The 19313-nt window shown below is 62.1% G+C and overlaps 1 protein-coding gene across 1 annotated transcript in view; it reads left to right on the top strand.

Annotated features, from left to right (window-relative positions):
* NBEAL2 (neurobeachin like 2) overlaps positions 1–18980 on the top strand; it is a 28988-nt gene extending 10008 nt beyond the window's left edge. The window contains 45 exon segments of the mRNA XM_075144380.1: positions 197–280; positions 382–465; positions 603–701; positions 1589–2160; positions 2248–2380; positions 2472–2591; positions 2674–3004; positions 3101–3183; positions 3289–3381; positions 3852–4023; positions 4566–4699; positions 4795–4954; positions 5029–5131; positions 5670–5823; positions 5966–6124; positions 6216–6375; positions 6557–6642; positions 6936–7604; positions 7683–7861; positions 7947–8106; positions 9678–9815; positions 9906–10211; positions 10428–10577; positions 11589–11746; positions 11827–11951; positions 12156–12276; positions 12362–12519; positions 12747–12883; positions 12886–13080; positions 13983–14078; positions 14160–14284; positions 14367–14507; positions 14589–14719; positions 14815–14924; positions 15036–15153; positions 15225–15322; positions 15403–15519; positions 15609–15698; positions 15817–15926; positions 16020–16192; positions 16467–16561; positions 16657–16773; positions 16851–17239; positions 17335–17470; positions 18267–18980. Of these exon segments, the coding sequence (XP_075000481.1) occupies positions 197–280; positions 382–465; positions 603–701; positions 1589–2160; positions 2248–2380; positions 2472–2591; positions 2674–3004; positions 3101–3183; positions 3289–3381; positions 3852–4023; positions 4566–4699; positions 4795–4954; positions 5029–5131; positions 5670–5823; positions 5966–6124; positions 6216–6375; positions 6557–6642; positions 6936–7604; positions 7683–7861; positions 7947–8106; positions 9678–9815; positions 9906–10211; positions 10428–10577; positions 11589–11746; positions 11827–11951; positions 12156–12276; positions 12362–12519; positions 12747–12883; positions 12886–13080; positions 13983–14078; positions 14160–14284; positions 14367–14507; positions 14589–14719; positions 14815–14924; positions 15036–15153; positions 15225–15322; positions 15403–15519; positions 15609–15698; positions 15817–15926; positions 16020–16192; positions 16467–16561; positions 16657–16773; positions 16851–17239; positions 17335–17470; positions 18267–18371 (7374 nt within the window). The 3' untranslated portion in view covers positions 18372–18980.
* Positions 18981–19313: the final 333 nt, after the last annotated feature.

Genomic DNA, 19313 nt, shown 5'->3' on the forward strand with positions numbered 1-19313 from the left:
CCCCTCTTGATGACACCGGGGTTGGGCATCCTCATCTCCGTCCTCACCCTTCCTGGCTCTAAACAACGCCGGGACGGGGCGGCCGCGCTGCAGCAGCGTCCCCGGGGTGGGGACACTCCATAACCCCCTTCCCTCTTCCCCCCACCCCGTACCGGGTGCTTCTCCCTGGGGTTGACACCCACCCCGTGTCCCACAGCTCTACCTTGGCAACACACGGGAGGCGGGCGAAGCCCGGGATGAGGTCCCCACACGGACACCAGACGGGAACAGGCTCCAGCAGGTATCATGTGGGGCCACCCCATAATCAAACCACCAGGCGTGGTGGGTTGTGTCCCCCCAACCCCATGGCTCAGCAGACCCACCACCCCCATGTCTCCGTAGGTCTTCAACAGCAGCTCCGATGCCATCGCAGTCCACGCCATCGGGGTGCTCACTGCCATCATGAGCAACTCGCCCTCGGCCAAGGTGGGCAGTGGACCAGGGTGGGGGAGACACCCCAAAAATGGCTGGGTTTGGGGGTTTTCATGCTGCAAGGTGGGCTGGGGTGAAAGCAACACGTGGTGGGGCTCGGTGCAGGGTCCCACGTGCCCGGGTGCTTGCAGGAGGTGTTCAAGGAGCGCATCGGCTATGCCCACCTCTACGAGGTCTTGAGGAGCCAGGGCCAGCCCACCCAACGTCTGCTCCAGGAGCTCCTCAACATGGTGAGCACGCCCACTTCTCCTCCATGCTGAGCAAAGCCCTCGTGCTGGTGGTTCGTGGTGGAACTCAGCCCCCAGCAGCCCTGTTCCTCGCCCCCCAGTCCTCTCCACCCTGCTTGTTTCCCATCGGCTTCCTCCTGACGGGTCCTGGGGCCATCATACTCAGCTTTGGGGAGATTTGAGCCCTTTCTGATGTGGTAGTGCTTGCTCTGGTACTGCTGGATGTGCCAACATCTCCAAAATGCTTGACGCACAGGGTCTCCAAGTCACTCGATACATGGGGGTCTCCGACATGCTTGGTGCATGGAGGATTCCAAAATGGCTTGATGCACAGGGCTCTCCAGGGCACTTGATGCACAGCGGTTTCTGAAATGCTTGATGCATGGGAGTCTCCAAGACGCTTGATGCACAAGGGTCTCCAAAATGCTTGATGCATGGCGGTCCTCCAAGGCACTTGATGCACAAGAGCGTCCAAGGTGCTTGTTGTACAAGGGTCTCCAAAGCCCTACATTGGGGTCTCCGATATGCTTGATGCACAGGGTCTCCAAGACTCTTGATGCACAGAGTTCTCCAAGATGCTTGATGCATGGAGTTCTCCAAGGGGCTTGATACTCAAGGGTCTCCAAGGGGCTTGATGCACGGGAGTCTCCAAGACCCTTGATGCACGAGGGTCTCCAAGACCCTTGATGCACGAGGGTCTCCAAGACTCTTGATGCATGGCGGTCTCCAAGACCCTTGATGCACAAGGGTCTCTGATAGACGTGATGCATGGGAGTCTCCAAAGCACTTGATGCACAGGGTCTCTACCACCAGCCCAGGGTGACCGTGGGGACGATCTGTCCCTCTCCACGGGGTCAGGGCTCCACCAACGGGCTCTTGTGTTTCGGCAGGCAGTGGAAGGCGACCACAGCTCCTTCCCGGTGCGCCCCATCCGCAATGAGCAACCCCTCCTCATCCTGCTGGCCTGGCTGCCGGCGCTGGCGTGCCGGGAGCTGCAGGTCTTCCTCTCGGGCCAGCTGCGACGGCTCTGCGAAGCCTCCCTGCCCAGCCGCCTCACCTGCGTCAAGGCGGGCATGGTGGGCTGCCTGCTGGGTGCCCTGGCCACCGAGCCGGCGCTGCCGGCTGCCTGCTCCGAAAATTTACTGGAGCTGCTGCGGGCGTTGGGCAGCCTCTCCATCCGCCCCGGGGAGCTGCGGCAGCTGCTGCGGCTGCTGCGGCGCGAGCGGGGTCGGGGACCGCATCCCTACGCCGCACCCGTCATCCGGGCACTCTCGGGGATGGCGCGGGTCGAGGGACCCCCCCGGGCGCTGCAGTGCTTCGACCTGACGCCCGGCATGGCGGGGATCATGGTGCCCGCCGTCCAGAAGTGGCCCGGTGGTGCCTTCGCCTTCCATGCCTGGTTGTGCCTGAGCGAGGAGGAGCCCGAGCCACCGGCGAGGCCGAAGAGGAGGCAGCTCTACAGGTGATGCTCAATGGAGGGACCAGGGGGGCTGAGGTGAGGATGAGGAGGGGCAGCACCACCATCTCCGCCGTGCTTCTCCTCCACCAGCTTCTTCACAGCTGGTGGGACGGGCTTCGAGGCGTTCTTCACCGCCGGCGGCGTGTTGGTGGTGGCTGTCTGCACCAAGAAGGACTACATGACGGTGGCATTGCCGGAGTTTGCCTTCAACGACTCGGCTTGGGTGAGCATCATCCCCATCCCTCTCCCCATCCCCATCAGGGAGGGGCGGCAAGGACACCAGGATGCCTGACGCCCCCTCCCTGTCCCCCCAGCACTGCGTTGACATTGTCCACGTTGCCAGCCGCCGGCCCTTTGGCCAGAACATCGTCAGCATCTACGCCGATGGGCACCTGCGGAAGACAGCGCAGCTCCGCTTCCCCTCCCTCCACGAGGTGGGGACCCTCCCGGCACCCAGCCAGACCCCTCCCCATGGCATGGGGCTGGGGGCCGAGCACGACTCCTTCTTCCTTCCAGTCCTTTACCTCCTGCTGTATCGGCTCCGCGGGCCACCGGACCACCACCACCACTGCCACCACCGCTGGCCACCCGCCGGCGTCCCATGGGCCAGAGCTGGTCTTCACCCCGCGCCCCAGTCTTGGCCGCTCCCAGTCCGTCCCCGCCGCTCTGGGCCCTCACGCCTGGACCCCCACTCAACCCCCCACTGAGGGGGTGGTGGCCACCACGGCGGCCGGCAGCCAGGACACCGAGTGGGGCAGCCCCACCTCCCTGGAGGGTCACCTGGGCTCCGTGGCCATCTTCTGCGAGGCACTGCAGCAAGCCCAGGTCAAGGCGCTCTTCTGCGCGGGTACGTCGGGGTGAGACGCGGGGGACGTCCGCGGGCGTGCTGGTGGCAACCAAGGTCTCCACCACGCTCCAGCTCATCCCAATCCTCTTCTCCCAGGACCAAATGTCACATCACCGTTTACGCTGGAAGGTGACTTGGTGGAGCTCAGCAGCAAGCTTTTGCTTTACTACACCCCACAGGTGAGGAGAGCCACCCCCTGGGGATGGGGAACAGCACTGGTAGACCCTCTGCCATAGGTGACATCTCCAGGAGCATGAAGATGCTCCCATGGTGCTCTCTTCTAGGCCTGCAGGAACAACATCTGCCTGGACCTCTCTCCCAGCCACGGCTTGGACGGGAGGCTGACGGGGCACAAGGTGGTCAACTGGGACATCAAGGTACGCTGGGCACAGGATGGCCTGTCCTGGTCCATCCAGCCCATGGCATGGAGGCAGCTGGGTCTCTCCTGGGGTATGGGGCAGGGACAGGACCCTCAAGGCGTGTTGGATGCCCATGGTGGTTCCCCTGGAGCCTACAGGGACTCTGCTACATGGTATTGGTCCACCAAAGACCTGCCTGACCCATGGGTCCACCAAGGACCTGTATGCCCCATAGGTCCTCAGCATCCAGGGTTGGGCACCATGGGTGGTGCAGGGGAACAGGTGCTTTTTGGGGAGCTGTTTCAGGTGTGTGCTGTAGGGTGGGTCAGGGCACACCCCGATCTTTGCTAGCCACAGGGCCTGGCTCTCCCCAGCTTGGGCTGAGCCCGTGAGCAGGCAGGACGGACCCCAGGTGCACATGCAACCTCCTCCTCTACGCTGCCATCACCACGCAGCATCCAGCAAAGCCTCTCGCCTCCCTACGGCAGGACGTTGTCAACTGCGTGGGTGGGATGGGCGTGCTGCTGCCCCTGCTCGAGCAAGTGGCGTCCAAGAAGGAGGAGCCTGAGGATGAGCAGGAGACCAACGACCTGGTGGGACCAGAGCTGACGTCCTCCAGGAACGCCCAGGGCATGCTCATCCCGCTGGGCAAGTCCTCAGGTGAGGACCTCAGGGGACGTGGAGTGGGAGCTGTCCTGCTCGGGTGGCAGTAAGTAACCCCGCTGCCACATGGGTGCTGGTGTCTACCATGGGCTGGAGAGGTCTTGCCTGGGGCACCAAGAGTAGGTAATGGAGAAACCATTGACATCTTTTAATGTTGTTATGACCTAATTAGTCATAAACAAGCAGTTCTGGGAAGATGAGGGTGACTCCAGCCTGCTGACCTCTGGCTTGCCTTTGTGTGGAGTCTCTGGTGTCTTATAGTAGGGCTGGGTTCATGCAGGAGCCTTCTCCTGCATAGGTGAAACGGGCTTTCTCCCGATACCCAGCTGGTTATTTCCAAGACGCTCAGAACAATGGAGGTTTCCAGTAGCTTAAATTTGGGGAAAACAGGGGAACAGGCTGAAAATTTTGCAGAGAAAAGTTGACGGTGGGGGCTCCAGGATGCCCTTTGCAGGCAGATGCAGGCAGCGCTGTAGGAGGGTGTTCGGGTGGGCACAGGGCTCACAGCTACCGGTGGGGCTCTGCCCTGTGCCTTGCAGAGAGCAGGCTGGAGAGGAACAGCGTGGCCGCCTTCCTGCTGCTGGTGAAGAACTTCATCCAGAACCACCCGGTGAACCAGGAGAGCCTGGTGCAGTGCCATGGGCCGGCCATCATTGGCGCGCTGCTGCAGAAGGTGTGGGGGGCTACCAAAGGCTCCATCCAGCAGTCCTCGGGGCCATTCCCCAAGGGGGACGCCGGAGCTGCAAGCCTCCCTCTCGCCCATGGCAGGTCTCCGGTCCGCTGCTGGACATGAGCACGCTGATGGCCTCACAGATCCTCATGGAGCAGGTGGCCTCCGAGGGCAGCGGGCTCCTGCTGCACCTCCTCTACCAGCATCTCCTCTTCGACTTCCGCATCTGGAGCAACAGCGACTTCGCTGTCCGCTTAGGTGGGAACTGGGGGTGCTTGGGGGTGTTCTCCGTCCCAAACGGCCTCCGTGGCTACTCACCCTTCTCCCTGCAGGTCATATCCAGTATCTGGCCAACGTCATCAAGGATCACAAGCAACGCATCTGCAAGAAGTACGGGGTGCAGTACATCCTTGACTCCATCCGGACGTACTACGGGTGAGCTGCTGTTTGTTGCCAGGACCCCCCAACGCTGACGTGGTGGTGGGCTTCACCCCTCGGAGCTGCGGTTTGGGGTAGACACCATTTGCTTGGGGCAATATCCCCCCTGCAAGCACGTCATGGGATAATCTTCTGGTGTGGGAGCATGGTGGTGGGTGCAGGACCTTCCACTCCCCATGGCCATGCCCCATCCCCAAGCCTCCACCCAGAGCTGTGCCTGGTCAGCCCCAAAATCCAACCCAGCATCTCTCCAGCAGCAACCAAGAGCATGGTGGTTTCTGAACAAGCTGATGCCCTTCTCTTGTCTGACCCGCCCGTGATACTGGGGGTGCTCACACCCTGCAGAGACCCAAATGCATGGGGTGGACATTTCCCAATGGGCAGGGTTGGCCAGAAGGGATGTCCACACCGGGCTGCCCCAGACCTCCTCAGGCTTCATGGTGGGATTTGGGATCATGCTGGCGATGGTGACAAGGGGCAGGAGGGTGGCTGTGCACATCCCCAGAGGGAATGCCCATGCATGTCTGTCCATCAGCACCTCCAGGGAGAAGACCACGGCCACCGACGACATCAAGACAGTGCAGACGTCCCTCTTTAGCTTGGTGAAGGATTTCTTCAGCAGGAGCTTCTCCGGGGAGGAGATGCAGAGCTTGCTGAGCTATGTGGCTGGGGCACAGGACGAGCAGCAGGTGCGGCACCGAGCCACCCAGGTCCCCAAACACCTCGGTGTGCCATGGGCTAGCCCAGTGCTTGGCAGCGGGTGGGGAGAAACCGCTGAGGTCCTGGTGGGACCTGTGGAGGGCAGTGGACAACCAGCCCCATGTCCTGCAGGTCTGCGGGGCGCTGGAGGTGATCCACAGCCTGCTGAAGGGCTCGCCTGCCCAGGAGCAGCTCTTTGCCTTCCTCTTTGAGCCAGGCCACGTGGAGGTCCTCTTCTCGCTGCTGGTGCAGAAGAAGTTCTCGGATGAAGTGCGGGAGAGGGTCTTCAAGGTAAGGCGGGTCCCCAGCGCCAACCTCTTGCCATCGCCACCGGCCGGGGACTTTGCTACAGCAGGGTGGCCACCCCTCTCTGCCTCGCCAGGTCCTCTACAAGATGCTGAAGTATGAGAAGGTCTCCGAGCGCAGCAAGAACCGCCTGAAGCTGAAGGACATCGGGTACCAGGGGCTCATCGCCTGCCTCAGCGACGTCCCCGGCTCCATGCTGCTCTTCCGCTGCCTCTCGGAGCAGGTCCTCGGGGCAGGTACCGCGTGCCCCGCCGAAACCAGCCTGGTGGCCCTGGCCACCCATCCCGAATGCGTGCCGAGGGGTGATCACTGGTGGTTTCCCACAAGGCTCAGCCGGTCTTGGGGCTGGGGGCCTTTGGTGGCTTTTGGGGACAGAAGGACCTTTCCCACCACCGTGCTCTCTCTCCTTGTCCACAGACCCCCCCAACTACAAGGACCTGGTGGCCGTGGTTTACCTATCCCACCGGGCCGAGCTGACCGTCCGGCTCGATATCTGCCGCAAGGTGAGCGGGGCCATGGGCACAAGGGGCTGTGACTGAGCGGTCGCCCTGGGGCACCCACGGGTACCCGGCCATGCCCGAACGTGGAGGCCATGGAGATGGTGGTAACGCCCCATGCACAGGGCTGCCGGCACGCGGCCGTGCCAGCATGGAGGTGGTGCAACCCCAGCACTCCGTGATGGTTACGGAGGACCTGGGGTGCTCAAGCATCCTGCCCCTCGAAGGGACCAACCCTGCAAGAGGCTACCAGGAGCTGGGACAACGTCATCGGGTCTTCCCCCGGCTTTCTCTTGCAGCTCTTCCACTTGATCTACGCGCAGCAGGACATGGTGAAGCAGCTGGCGAGGTTGGCCGGCTGGCAGGACACGCTCACCAAGCTCTACGTCAAAGAGTCCTACGAGTCCCGCCAGCACAGCCTGAGCATCACGGGCAACGGGGGCTGCCTGGAGCTCCTCCGCCTCTCAGACCCCTCCGGCAAAGAGGGGACGAGCCCACCACCGGCCGAGCTGCAGGAGCTGGATGTCTTCCTGCCACTGGGCTACGAGGCCTCGGACCAAGAGCTCTCCGAGAGCTTCTCCGACCACTCCATCTCCCCAAACGGCCGCACCAAGTCCTTCCACTCTTACAACTTCAAGTCTTTCGACTCCTCCGACCGGACCAGTCGCTCATCCTCCAACCCCGGTGATGGTCCTCCCTTCGATGGTGTCTACCACCCACTCTCGCCCTTCTCCACCTCACCCTTCGACCTAGGGCTCGACCTGGCTAGCACCAGCTCCATCGCCACAGCCGAGAGCGGCACGCAGACCCCCGCCAGCGGCCCTGGCACCCCCTCGCCCCTGGAGAGCTTCAAGCCCTTCCCGGGGATGCGAGCACGCAAGAGCTCCAGCCTCTCAAATGTCCTAGATGAGAGCAGCTACCAGGACGTGCTGCCCAGTGACAACGTTTCCAACACCAGCAACCCCCAGGTGAGCCCCAAACCATTGTGCCCACCACCCCAGGCTACGCTGGACACTGGACCTCTCACTCTTCCTCCCTGTTGGCAGCAAACACCCGAGGAGGAGCTGTGCAACCTCCTGACCAACATTGTCTTCTCGGTGACGTGGCGCGGGGTGGAGGGCTGGGATGACGCGGCGTGGAGGGAACGCGGGCAGGTCTTCTCCGTCCTCACCAAGCTGGGGACAGCGTGCGAGCTGGTGCGGCCACCTGATGAGATCAAACGCAGGTGAGTCCTGCCCAGGTCTGGAGCGAGGTCCAGGGGGTGCACCCCAAGGGGGGACCACCCTATGGAGCTGCCTGCTCTCCCGCAGCCTGCTGGAGATGATGCTGGAGTCGGCGCTGACGGACCTGAAGGAGTCGGGGCCGGCCGCCCTGCCCGGTCTCACACACAACGCCCTCAAGCTGCTGCGGCTGCTCCAGGACTTCTTGTTCTCTGAGGGACACAACAACCAGGCCCTGTGGAGCGAGAAGGTGGGTGGGCACGAGCAGGGGGTCCTGGTCCCAAACCCGAGCTCTGAACCCTGATGCTAACCCCTAGCCCCTGTTGTTAACCCTGACCCTAAACCCTGCCCCTGCCTGCAGCCCTTGAACCTAACCTTAGAAAATAATCTGTGCCTTAATCCTAAACCCGAACCCTAACCCATAACCAGTAAATCCAACCCTAACCCCTAAACCTAACCCTAAACCTTAGCCCTAACCCTGTGCCCTTGCCATAAACCCCAACTCTAACCCTAACCCTAACCCTAACCCTAACCCTAACCCTAACCCTGCACCCGTGCGGTGAAGCCCAATCCTATACTCTGGCCCTAACCCCTAACCCTGACCCTTAACCCTAGCCCTACACTATTACCCTAAACGCAATCCTATACTCTAACCCTAATGCTAAGATCTGACCCTAAAACCTATCCCTAACTCATAACCTGTAAATCTAACCCTAACCCTTGCTGTAAACCCTAACCCTAACCCTTGCTGTAAACCCTAACCCTGATCCTAAATCTTAACCCCTAATCCTAAACTTGAACCTTAACCCTACACCCTTACCGTAAACCCAACCCCCTAGCCCTATACCCTAAGCCCTAACCCTAAACCAAAACCCTAACTCATAACCTGTAAATCTAACCGTACCACCTAAATCCAAATCCTAAACCTTAACCCTAGATCCTTGCCGTAAACCTTAGTCCTAACCCCAATTCTATACCCTAGCCCTGACCCCAGTCCTAACCCTTAACCCTAACCCTACACCCTTACCATAAACCCAACCCTATACTCTAACCCAATACACTAAGATATAACCCTAAACCCTACCCCTAACCCATAACCTGTAAATCTAACCCTAACCCTTGCTGTAAACCCTAACCATACACTCTTGCTGTAAAACCTAATCATGGTCCTAATTCCTAACCCTAACCCCTAATCCTAAACTTTAACCTTAACTCCACACCCATACTGTAAACCCAAAACCCTAGCCCTATACCCTAAGATCTAACCCTAAACCATAACCCTACCTCATAACCATACCTCCTAAATCTTAATCCTAAACCTTAACTCTACATCCTTGCCATAAACCTCAGCCTTAACCCCAATCCTATAGCCTAGCCCTAATCCCAGTCCTAACCCTACAACCTTACTGTAAACTGAAATCCTAATCCTATATCCTAAACCCTAACCTTAACTCATAATTTATAAATCTAACCGTACCTCCTAAATCCTAATCCTAAACCTTAACCCTACATCCTTGCCATAAACTTCAACCCTAACCCCAGTCCTAACCCTTAACCCTAAGCCTACACCCTTACCATAAACCCATACCCTAAGCCCCAACCCAGAACCCTAACACCACACCCTAACTCATTTGTCGTTAGGATTATGGGTGGGGCTCTACCCCTAAACCCTAATCCTAACCCCTACCCGTAACCCAAACCCATGTTAAGTAAAGCCGAGGGTGGCTGGGTGATGGGGACAGACCTGGTGGCTTTGCGCCCGGCCGGCTGGAGAGGTGGGGGGGTACGCGGCAGGGCGAGGGGCTCACTGTGCCCCCCCAGATCTACGAGGGGGTGAGCAGTCTTCTGGACAAGCTGGGCGTCTGGTACCACCTGGCCAACGGCACCTCCGACCTCAAGGAGATGGCCCAGACGGGTCTACGTGTCCTCGTGGGCTACATCATGCTGCAGGACCCCCAGGTGGGTCAACCCTTCCTGGGGCTCTGGGTGACACCCCAACCCTTGGGGCAGGGCAGGTGGCCCCATCTGATGTCCCATGTCCCGCCCCAGCTGCACTCGCTGGCGTACGTGAAGCTGCACAGCCTGCTGCAGACCGCCTCGGCCCCCAAAAAGGACGAGGCTTGCTACCTGCTGGGCAAGCTGGAGACCCCCCTGCGACGCTCGCTGGACACCAAGTCGGAGACCTTCTCCTGGTTGGTGCCCATCGTCCGGACGCTCATGGACCAGTGCTACGAGACCCTGCAGCTGCAGGTCTTCCTGCCCTCACTGCCCCCCACCAACGGCAGCCCCACTTTCTACGAGGACTTCCAGCTCTTCTGCACCACCTCGGAGTGGAGGGGCTTCATCGAGAAGCACGTGGGTGCCGTGGGGCATGGGGTGGCATCGCTGTTGGGGGAACACCTTCCCAGGCTTAGAGATGGGTCCGTGCTGTGGCGGGGTCCCCATGTCACCACCGTGTTGGGACAGCTTCCAGGGGTGACCTCCAGGGCAGGGATGTTCATAGCCTGGATGATGATTGGTGGGTGCCAAGCCCTGCAAATGCCTCCCCTCTCATCCCGGTTCTCTCGGTAGGTGCAGCCCACCATGGCCCAGTTTGAAATGGACACCTTCGCCAAGAGCCACGACCACATGTCCAATTTCTGGAACGCCTGCTACGATGCCATGATGAGCAGCTCCCAGCGGCGGGAGCAGGAGAAGGCGGCCAGCCGTAAGATGTTCCAGGTACTGCCTGCTTCTCGCCCCTGGGACATCACCCTGGGGATGTGCTCCTCATCCTGGGGATGTGCTCCTCATCCTGGGGACGTGCTCCTCACCCTAAGGATGTCATCCAGGGGATGTGCTCCTCTCTCTGGGGATGTCATCCTAGGGACGTGCTCCTCTCCCTGGGGATATTAATCCTGGGGATGTGGTCCTCATCCCGAGGATGTCATCCTGGGGACATGGTCCTCGGGATGTGCTCCTCATCCCAGGGACATCATCCCGGGGATGTGCTCATCAACCCAGGGACATTGTTTCAGGGATGTGCTCCTCACCCTGGGTACATGCTTCTCACTCCAGGGATATCATCCAGGGGTCATGGGGATGTGCTCCTCACGCCAGGGACGTGCTCCTCACCCTGGAGACATTAATTCTGGGGATGTGCTCTTCATCCCGGGGATGTCATCCTGGGGTCATGCTCCTTACCCTGGAGACATCGTCCTCAGGATGTGCTCCTCATCCTGGGGGCATCATCCCAGGGATGTTCTCATCATCCCAGGGACGTCGTTCCTTGCCCTGGGTGCAGGCTCCTCACCCCCGGGACATCAGCCTGGGAACATGCTCCTCGCTCTGGGGATGTCATCCTAGGGACATGCTCGTCCCCCCAGGGATATGCTCCTCACCCTGGGGACATTAATCCTGGGAATGTGCTCTTCATCCCGGGGATGTCATCCTGGGGTCATCCTCCTTACCCTGGAGACATTGCCCTCAGGAAGTGCTCCTCATCCTAGGGAAATTGTTCTGGGCATGCGCTCCTCATCCCAGGAATATCATCCTGGGGATGTGCTCCTCACACTGGGGACATGCTCCTCACCCAGGGACATCATCCCAGGGATGCGCTCTTCACCCCAAGTACATCATCCTGGGGACGTTCTCCTTGCCCTGAGGACGTCACCCCATGGACATGCTCCTCACCTCTGGGATGTCCCCAAACCCCAGCCCTGCTGTCACTTCATTCTCCCACTCCCTTGGCAGGAGCTGGTGCTGGAGCCGGCGGCGAAGCGCGCCAAGGCGGAAAACGCCCGGCACGCCAACGTGCTCAAGCAGGCCAACAACCACCACAGCACCGTGCTGAAGCAGTGGCGGTCCCTGTGCCGCCTCCTCACCTCACCCCGCTCCGCCTGGGCAGACCGGTGAGCCCCCACCTTGGTCCCCGGGGAGGGGTGGCACGGCTGGGGGTCCCCAGGGTGCCTCACCCCCGCCTGCTCCCCAGGAACCCACCGGAGGTTCGCTGGAAGCTGTCGAGCGCCGAGACCTACTCCCGGATGAGGTTGAAGCTGGTGCCCAACCTGAATTTTGACCAACACTTGGAGGCCAGCGCCCTACGGGACAACCTGGGTGAGGCTGATGGGAATGGGGCACCCAGGGGTCCTCCCGTGCCGTGGGCAAGGGGGTGCCACTGGTTGGATGCACATGGTGGGGTAGAGCTGGGAGCTGTCATGGACTCCGTTGGGGTTTGGGGGTGGGATGGGGAACCCTCGCAGGACTCGTACCCCAGCCGTGGGTGGCTGGGGGTATCTGCTGACCCCCTCCTTGTTTCAGGAGCCGACCATCTCCACAATCCCGCTGAGTCCCTCCCGCTTGCCATGGCCAAGGAGGCCAAGGTGAGCGAGCTGGAAGATGACCAACTGGCTGAGGAGGACCTCCCCGTCCTGGACAACCAGTGAGTGTCCCCATCCCCTGCCGTGGCGCTGGCTCACCCAGGATGGGGGTGTCACTGAGGTCTCCTCACCCCTGATGTCACCCAGGGCTGAGCCCAAGGAGCAGAACCAGCGGGAGAAGCTGGTGGTCTCGGAGGACTGTGAGCTCATCACGACGGTGGCCGTCGTCCCCGGCCGCCTGGAGGTGACGACCCAGCACGTCTACTTCTACGACGGCAGCAGCGAGAAGGAGGAGACAGAGGGAGGTAATGGCACGTGCTCCTTGGGAGGGGTCCCTGCAGCAAGGTGGGGTGAGGAACCCCCCACCCATCCCATCTCCTCCAGAAGCCCATCACGCTGGGTGCTGGCTGTTTTGGGGGTGGGCTCCTCCCAGCCCCAGGGCGATGCTGGCCTCCATCCCTGCCTCAGGAATTGGGGTCCGGGTGGACAGTGATGCCCACAGGGCTCTGTGCCCCCCACTCCATCTCGGCAGGGATCGGCTACGACTTCAAGCGCCCCTTGTCCCACTTGCGCGAGGTCCACCTGCGCCGCTACAACCTGCGCCGCTCCGCGCTCGAGCTCTTCTTCATCGACCAGGCCAACTACTTCCTCAACTTCAAAAAAAAGGTGGTGGCACCCTTTCCCCCCTCCAAACCCCTCCTGGGGCTGCGGCACTGCCCAGGCTCCGGCCACTCCACGTCCTACCCGTGTCCCCCCAGGTGAGAAACAAGGTGTACTCCTGCATCCTTGGCCTGCGTCCCCCCAACCAGATCTGCTTCGGCAGCCGGTCGCCCCAGGAGCTGCTGAAAGCCTCAGGGCTCACCCAGGTACCAGCCCCACCTTGCCCACCCCTGGCCCCATATCTCTTCTTCCCAGATGGCAAAGGGGAGGGTGCCAGCGTGGGGCGGCGATGGCCATGGGACCGGGGATGGCTGTGGGACCTGGGATGGCCATGGGTTGGAGATGACCATGGGACCAGGGATGGCCATGGGATGGAGATGGCCGTGGGACCGCGGATGGCCATGGGACCAGGGATGGCCATGGGATGGAGATGGCCGAGGGACCTGGGATGGCCATGGGTTGGAGATGACCATGGGACCGGGGATGGCCGTGGGACCAGGGATGACCATGGGACCAGGGATGGCTGTGAGATGGAGACGGTTGTGGGACCTGGGATGGTCGTGGCACCAGGGGTGGCTGTGGGATGGGGACGGTTGTTGGACCTGGGATGGTCGTGGCACCAGGGGTGGCTGTGGGATGGGGATGATTATGGGACCTGGGATGGTCGTGGCACCAGGGGTGGCTGTGGGATGGGGATGGCCGTGGGTTGGAGATGACCATGGGACCAGGGATGGCCATGGGACCAGGGATGACCATGGGACCAGGGATGGCTGTGAGATGGAGATGGTCATGGGACCTGGGATGGTCGTGGCACCAGGGATGGCTGTGGGATGGGGATGGTCATGGCACCTGGGATGGTCATGGGATGGCGATGGCAATGGGACCAGAGATGGCTGTGGGACCAGGGATGGCCGTGGGACCAGGGACAGCCACAGGAACAGGGATATCCGTGGGACCAGGGATGGTCTGGGACCAGGGATGGATGGCCATGGGATGGGGCTGGCTGTGGGACCAGGAATGGCTGTGGGACAGGATGGCCATGGGGTGGGGGTGTCTGCCCCCTCTCCTGCCCCCCCAGCCCGTCTCAACCGCCCTCCCTTCACTCCAGAAATGGGTCCTGCGGGAGATCTCCAACTTCGAGTACCTCATGCAGCTGAACACAATCGCGGGGCGCACCTACAACGACCTCTCTCAGTACCCCGTGGTGAGCCCCCCGGGTGTGTCCCCATCCCTCGCAGCGAGCCCAGGCCCCTCCCAGCCTCACCCACCTCCCGTCCCCACCCAGTTCCCCTGGATCCTGCGGGATTACGTCTCGGAGACCCTCGACCTCACCGACCCGGCCGTGTTTCGGGACCTCTCCAAGCCCATCGGGGTGGCCAACGAGCGGCACGCCCGGGACGTGAAGGAGAAGTGAGTACCCCAAAAATGAGGGACAGGGGATACGGGGAGCGCCTGGCCGGCTCCCGGTGGACGCCCCCCACCTCGCCCCCAGGTACGAGAGCTTCGAGGACCCCACGGGCACCGTGGACAAGTTCCACTACGGGACGCACTACTCCAACGCGGCGGGCGTCATGCACTACCTGATCCGCACGGAGCCCTTCACCACCCTCCACATCCAGCTGCAGAGCGGCAGGTGGGCACCCGGCGGGGGGACCCTGGGGAGGGGACACAGAGGAGGATGTGCGGGCTCCAACTGGGTGTCCTGTGCCACCAGGTTTGACTGCTCGGACCGGCAGTTCCATTCGGTGCCGGCAGCGTGGCAAGCCCGCATGGAGAACCCCGTGGACGTCAAGGAGCTCATCCCCGAGTTCTTCTACTTCCCCGAGTTTCTGGAGAACCAGAATGGTAAGGGGCACCCGTCATCCCCACCATGGGGACAGCACCCATGGGAGCATGGCGGGGGGTCGGTGTCCCTCACCCCCTGCCTGCTCTGCCTGCAGGCTTCGACCTGGGCTGCCTGCAGCTCTCCAACGAGAAGGTGGGCGACGTGGTGCTGCCCCCGTGGGCACGCTCCCGCGAGGACTTCATCTACCAGCACCGCAAAGCCTTGGTGAGATGGTGGAGCCCATCCCAGTCCCTCCTCCACTCCCACTCCTGAGGGGGTCGTTACAGGGGGGTGGTGGGCATTCCCGGCCCACCCTGATGCCGCATCCTTGGACAGGAGTCAGAGTATGTCTCAGCCCACCTCCACGAGTGGATCGACCTCATTTTTGGGTACAAGCAACGAGGCCCGGCCGCCGTGGAGGCCCTCAACATCTTCTACTACTGCACCTATGAGGGTGAGCCGTGGGGCAGGGAGGTAGGGGGGGGCACCTGCCAGATGGCCCCCCATGACCACCCCCATCCCCAGGGGCTGTGGACCTGGACGCCATTGCCGACGAGACACAGAGGAAGGCTCTGGAGGGCATCATCAGCAACTTTGGGCAGACGCCCTGCCAGCTGCTCAAGGTAGCTCATACCCCCACCCCAAAAAGCAGCCACTTTTGGGGAGCTGCCCCCCTTCTCATGGGTTCCCTCGCCCCCCCCAGGAACCCCATCCCGCCCGGCTGTCAGCAGAGAGCGCTGCCCGGAGGCTGGCCCGCCTTGACACCCGCTCGCCCAACGTCTTCGAGAACCTGGACCAGCTCAAGTCCTTCTTTGTGGAGGTGAGGACAACCCCAGGGGGTCTCTGGCCAGGACCTGTGGGGGATGGTAGTGGCCAGGAGGGTGCCCACCGGTTGCTGTCTTCCTGCAGGGCATCAGCGATGGGGTGGCCCTGGTGCAAGCCGTGGTCCCCAAGAACCAGGCGCACTCCTTCATCACTCAGGGATCACCCGACGTCCTGGTGAGTGCAGGGAAACTGAGGCATGGGTGCATGCTGCTAGCCCAGGGGGACTGGAACCAAACCCCAGGAGGGCTCCAGTGGTGGGAGCTGTGTCACCTCCATCTCCACCTCTGCCCAGGTCACCGTGAGTGCCAATGGCTTGTTGGGGACCCATAACTGGTTACCCTACGACAAGAACATCTCCAACTACTTCAGCTTCACCAAAGACCCCACCGTCTCCAATGCAAAGTGAGTCAGGCACATGGTCCCCATGGATGGTCCCTGAGGTGGGCCACCAGCCCACCCATGGCTCTGCCACTATCCCATGTCCCTCCTCACCAGGACCCAGCGGTTCCTGCAGGGCCCTTTTGCCCCCGGCGCGGACCTCTGCTCCCGCACGCTGGCTGTGTCCCCTGATGGGAAGCTGCTCTTCAGCGGGGGACATTGGGACAACAGCCTCTGCGTCACCTCGCTGGCCAAAGGGAAAGTCGTTGGGCACATCACCCGGCACATAGGTATGTCCTCCTCCGATGATGAAGGTCCGATGATGCCCTGATAGGTTTGTGTGGCCATGGGGGGAGGCAGGGGACACGTGAGCGGGCAGGGGACATCTCCCAGTGTCTCCCATCTTCCAGGGACAGCCCAGGCTCCATCTCAGAACCGGGGTGGGGTTAGGGTTGGCAGCATCTCCACACCCCAAAACACGTCTTGGTGCCATCCCACGGGGTTGGGGTGCCGAGCGCGGTGGGACAGGATCAACACCTCATGGTGTCCCTCTGGGTGTCACAGATGTTGTCACCTGCCTGGCGCTTGACCTCTGTGGCATCTACCTCATTTCTGGGTCCCGGGATACCACCTGCATGGTGTGGCAGGTCCTACAGCAGGTAGGGCGTTGACCCTTACCCCGCACTCCAGCCAGGGGGAGCTCGTGGTGGGCACTGCCACCAGGTCACTGAGGTCCCCGTGTCCCCAATGCCAGGGTGGGTTTTCCAGCGGCTTGGCTCCCAAACCCGTCCAGGTCCTGTACGGCCACGACGCCGAGGTGACGTGCGTGGCCATCAGCACCGAGCTGGACATGGCGGTGTCAGGCTCCAAGGTGAGCTGGGGTGGTGGGGTGGGCGGCAGGGTGGGCAGTGCCACCGTCACCACCTCAACGTCCCCTTCCTCCCGTAGGATGGCACCATCATCATCCACACCATCCGCCGGGGTCTCTTCATCCGGTCCCTGCGGCCGCCCACCGAGAGCTCCCCACCCGCCATCCTCTCCCACCTGGCCGTGGGGCCAGAGGGGCAGGTGGTAGCCCAAACCGCCATGGGTCAACGAGCCTGCTTGAAGGTATGGCCAGATGTCCCTGTGTCCTCCCCCTCATCACCGTCAGCGTGTGTGTTCCCCCCTCTTTGCTCTGTCTTTCAGGACAGGTTTGCGCTGCACCTCTACTCGGTCAACGGGAAGCACCTCTCCTCCGTCCCGCTGGAGGAGGAGGTGACGGCCATGTGCCTGACGGAGGAGTTCGTGGTGCTGGGGACCATGCAGTGCGGGCTGGAGATCCGTGACCTCCAGAGGTGAGGGCTACCACCCACCTTGTCCCATCCCAACCACCTCCTTGGGGTGCCCAGGGGGCTTGAGAGGTCCCATCCCACCACTCATCTTCTCACAGCCTCAGGGCGGCCGTGCCTCCCATGCCCATGCGGGTGCCTGTCCACAGCGTGTCTGTCACCAAGGAGAAGAGTCACATCTTGGTGGGGTTGGAGGACGGCAAGCTCATCGTGGTGGGGGCTGGGCAGCCCGCTGAGGTGAGCGTGGACCCCCACTCCAGGTGGTGGTGGGGTTGGGGGGGGTCATGCCTCCATGTCCACTGGGTGCTGCTGGGCTGGGGACCTCTGCTTGTCCTCCTTCTTCTCCAGAGCAGAGGGGAACAGAGGTGGGGTGGAATGGGGTGGGATGCAGGAGGTACAGGGACGGTGATATGGGAAAGGGAGGGGATGGGGATGGAGGTGGAGAAGGGGATGGAGGTGGAGGTGGAGAAGGGGATGGAGGTGGAGGTGAAGAAGGGGATGGAGGTGGAGGTGGAGAAGGGGATGTAGGTGGAGAAGGGGATGGAGGTGGAGGTGGAGAAGGGGATGGAGGTGGAGGTGGAGAAGGGGATGGAGGTGGAGATGGAGACAGGGAAGGGGATGGGAAAGGAATGGGGGTGCAGATGGGGAAGGGGATGGTGAGAGGAGAAGGGACGGGGATAGGGATTTGGAAGGGGAAGGGGATGAGTGTGGGTGGCGCAAAGGATGGGGTTTGGAAGGGGGTGCGTGATGGGGAAGGGGCTGGGGGTGATGGATGTGTGGAAGAGGATGGAGAAGGGGATGGGGATTTGGAGGAGAATGAGGATGGAGAGGGGCTGAGGATGGGGAATGGGGGTGGAGAAGGGGATGGGGATGAGGATGAAGAAGGGCATGGGGAACGGGCAGGGAGAAGCGGGTGAGGATCTGGGGATGAAGAAGGGGATGAGGACGGGGATGGATAAAGGGAATGGGGATTCAGAAGGGGGTGCAGAAGGGGACAGGGACATCGGGTGGGTGCTCATCCCCCCCCCCCCAGGTGCGGCCGGGCCAGTTCCACCGGCGGCTGTGGCGCTCCACGCGGCGCATCTCCCAGGTCTCGGCCGGCGAGACGGAGTACAACCCCGCCGAGGGCAGGTCCTAGGCTGGCACCCACCACCCACCACCCACCACCCACCCAGGGTGCCCCGCACCCCCCCGGCACGGAGAGAGGGGGGGACCCCTGCGCCCCGCAAAGCCGGGGGGGTCGGAGAGCCCCGTGCTGCCTGCTCAGCCCATCGCCCGTGGCCTTATCCAGCCCCCGGTGGGGTGGGGGGCGCAGAATCCCCCCCCCCCCAAATTTTAGGGGGACGCGTCCCCCCTTCCCGCAAAGGGACGGGGGGCGAGGAGGAGGCGGGAACCCCTCGCTGGGAAGGGGGGGTGCCACGTCGCGTCCCCCCCCGCCATGCCCGCTGGCCAGGAGCCGGCCGGGGGGTGTGTCCCCGCCCCCCCTTTTTTTTTTTTCTATCCATTTTTAGATCTTTTACAGAAAAAAAAAAAAAATTAATAATAATATATCTATGGGAAAGAGGTGTGTGCGATTCCTCGTCTGCCCCCCTGGGCGGGGGGGTGACACCCCACCGCCCGTGGCCCCCGCCTCCGGTGCCATCCCCCCCCCAGCGATGTTTTTGCCCGTCCTACGGAGCCATCCCAGCACAGGCTGCGGGGGACACACGTGTCACGAGTGCGGGGGGGCTCAGCAGCCGTGCACCCATGTGTCATGAGTGGGGGGGGGTCTCAGCAGCCCTATTCCCACGTGTCACAAGCATGGGGGGTCTCAGCAGCCGTGCACCCATGTGTCACGAGTGGGGGGGGTCTCAGCAGCCATGCACCCACATGTCACGAGCATGGGGGATCTCAGTAGCCCTGTACCCACGTGTCATGAGCGTGGGGGGGTCTCAGCATCTGTGCACCCACATTCACGAGCGGGGGGGATCTCAGCAGCCGGGTATCCATGTGCCATGAACGTGGTCGTGGCTCAGCAACCGTGTACCCGCGTGTCACGAGTGTGGGGGGTCTCAGCAGCCGCGTACCCACGTGTGACGAG

The sequence above is a fragment of the Calonectris borealis genome, chromosome 2 (genome assembly GCF_964195595.1).
Source record: "Calonectris borealis chromosome 2, bCalBor7.hap1.2, whole genome shotgun sequence".
NCBI lineage: Eukaryota > Metazoa > Chordata > Aves > Procellariiformes > Procellariidae > Calonectris > Calonectris borealis.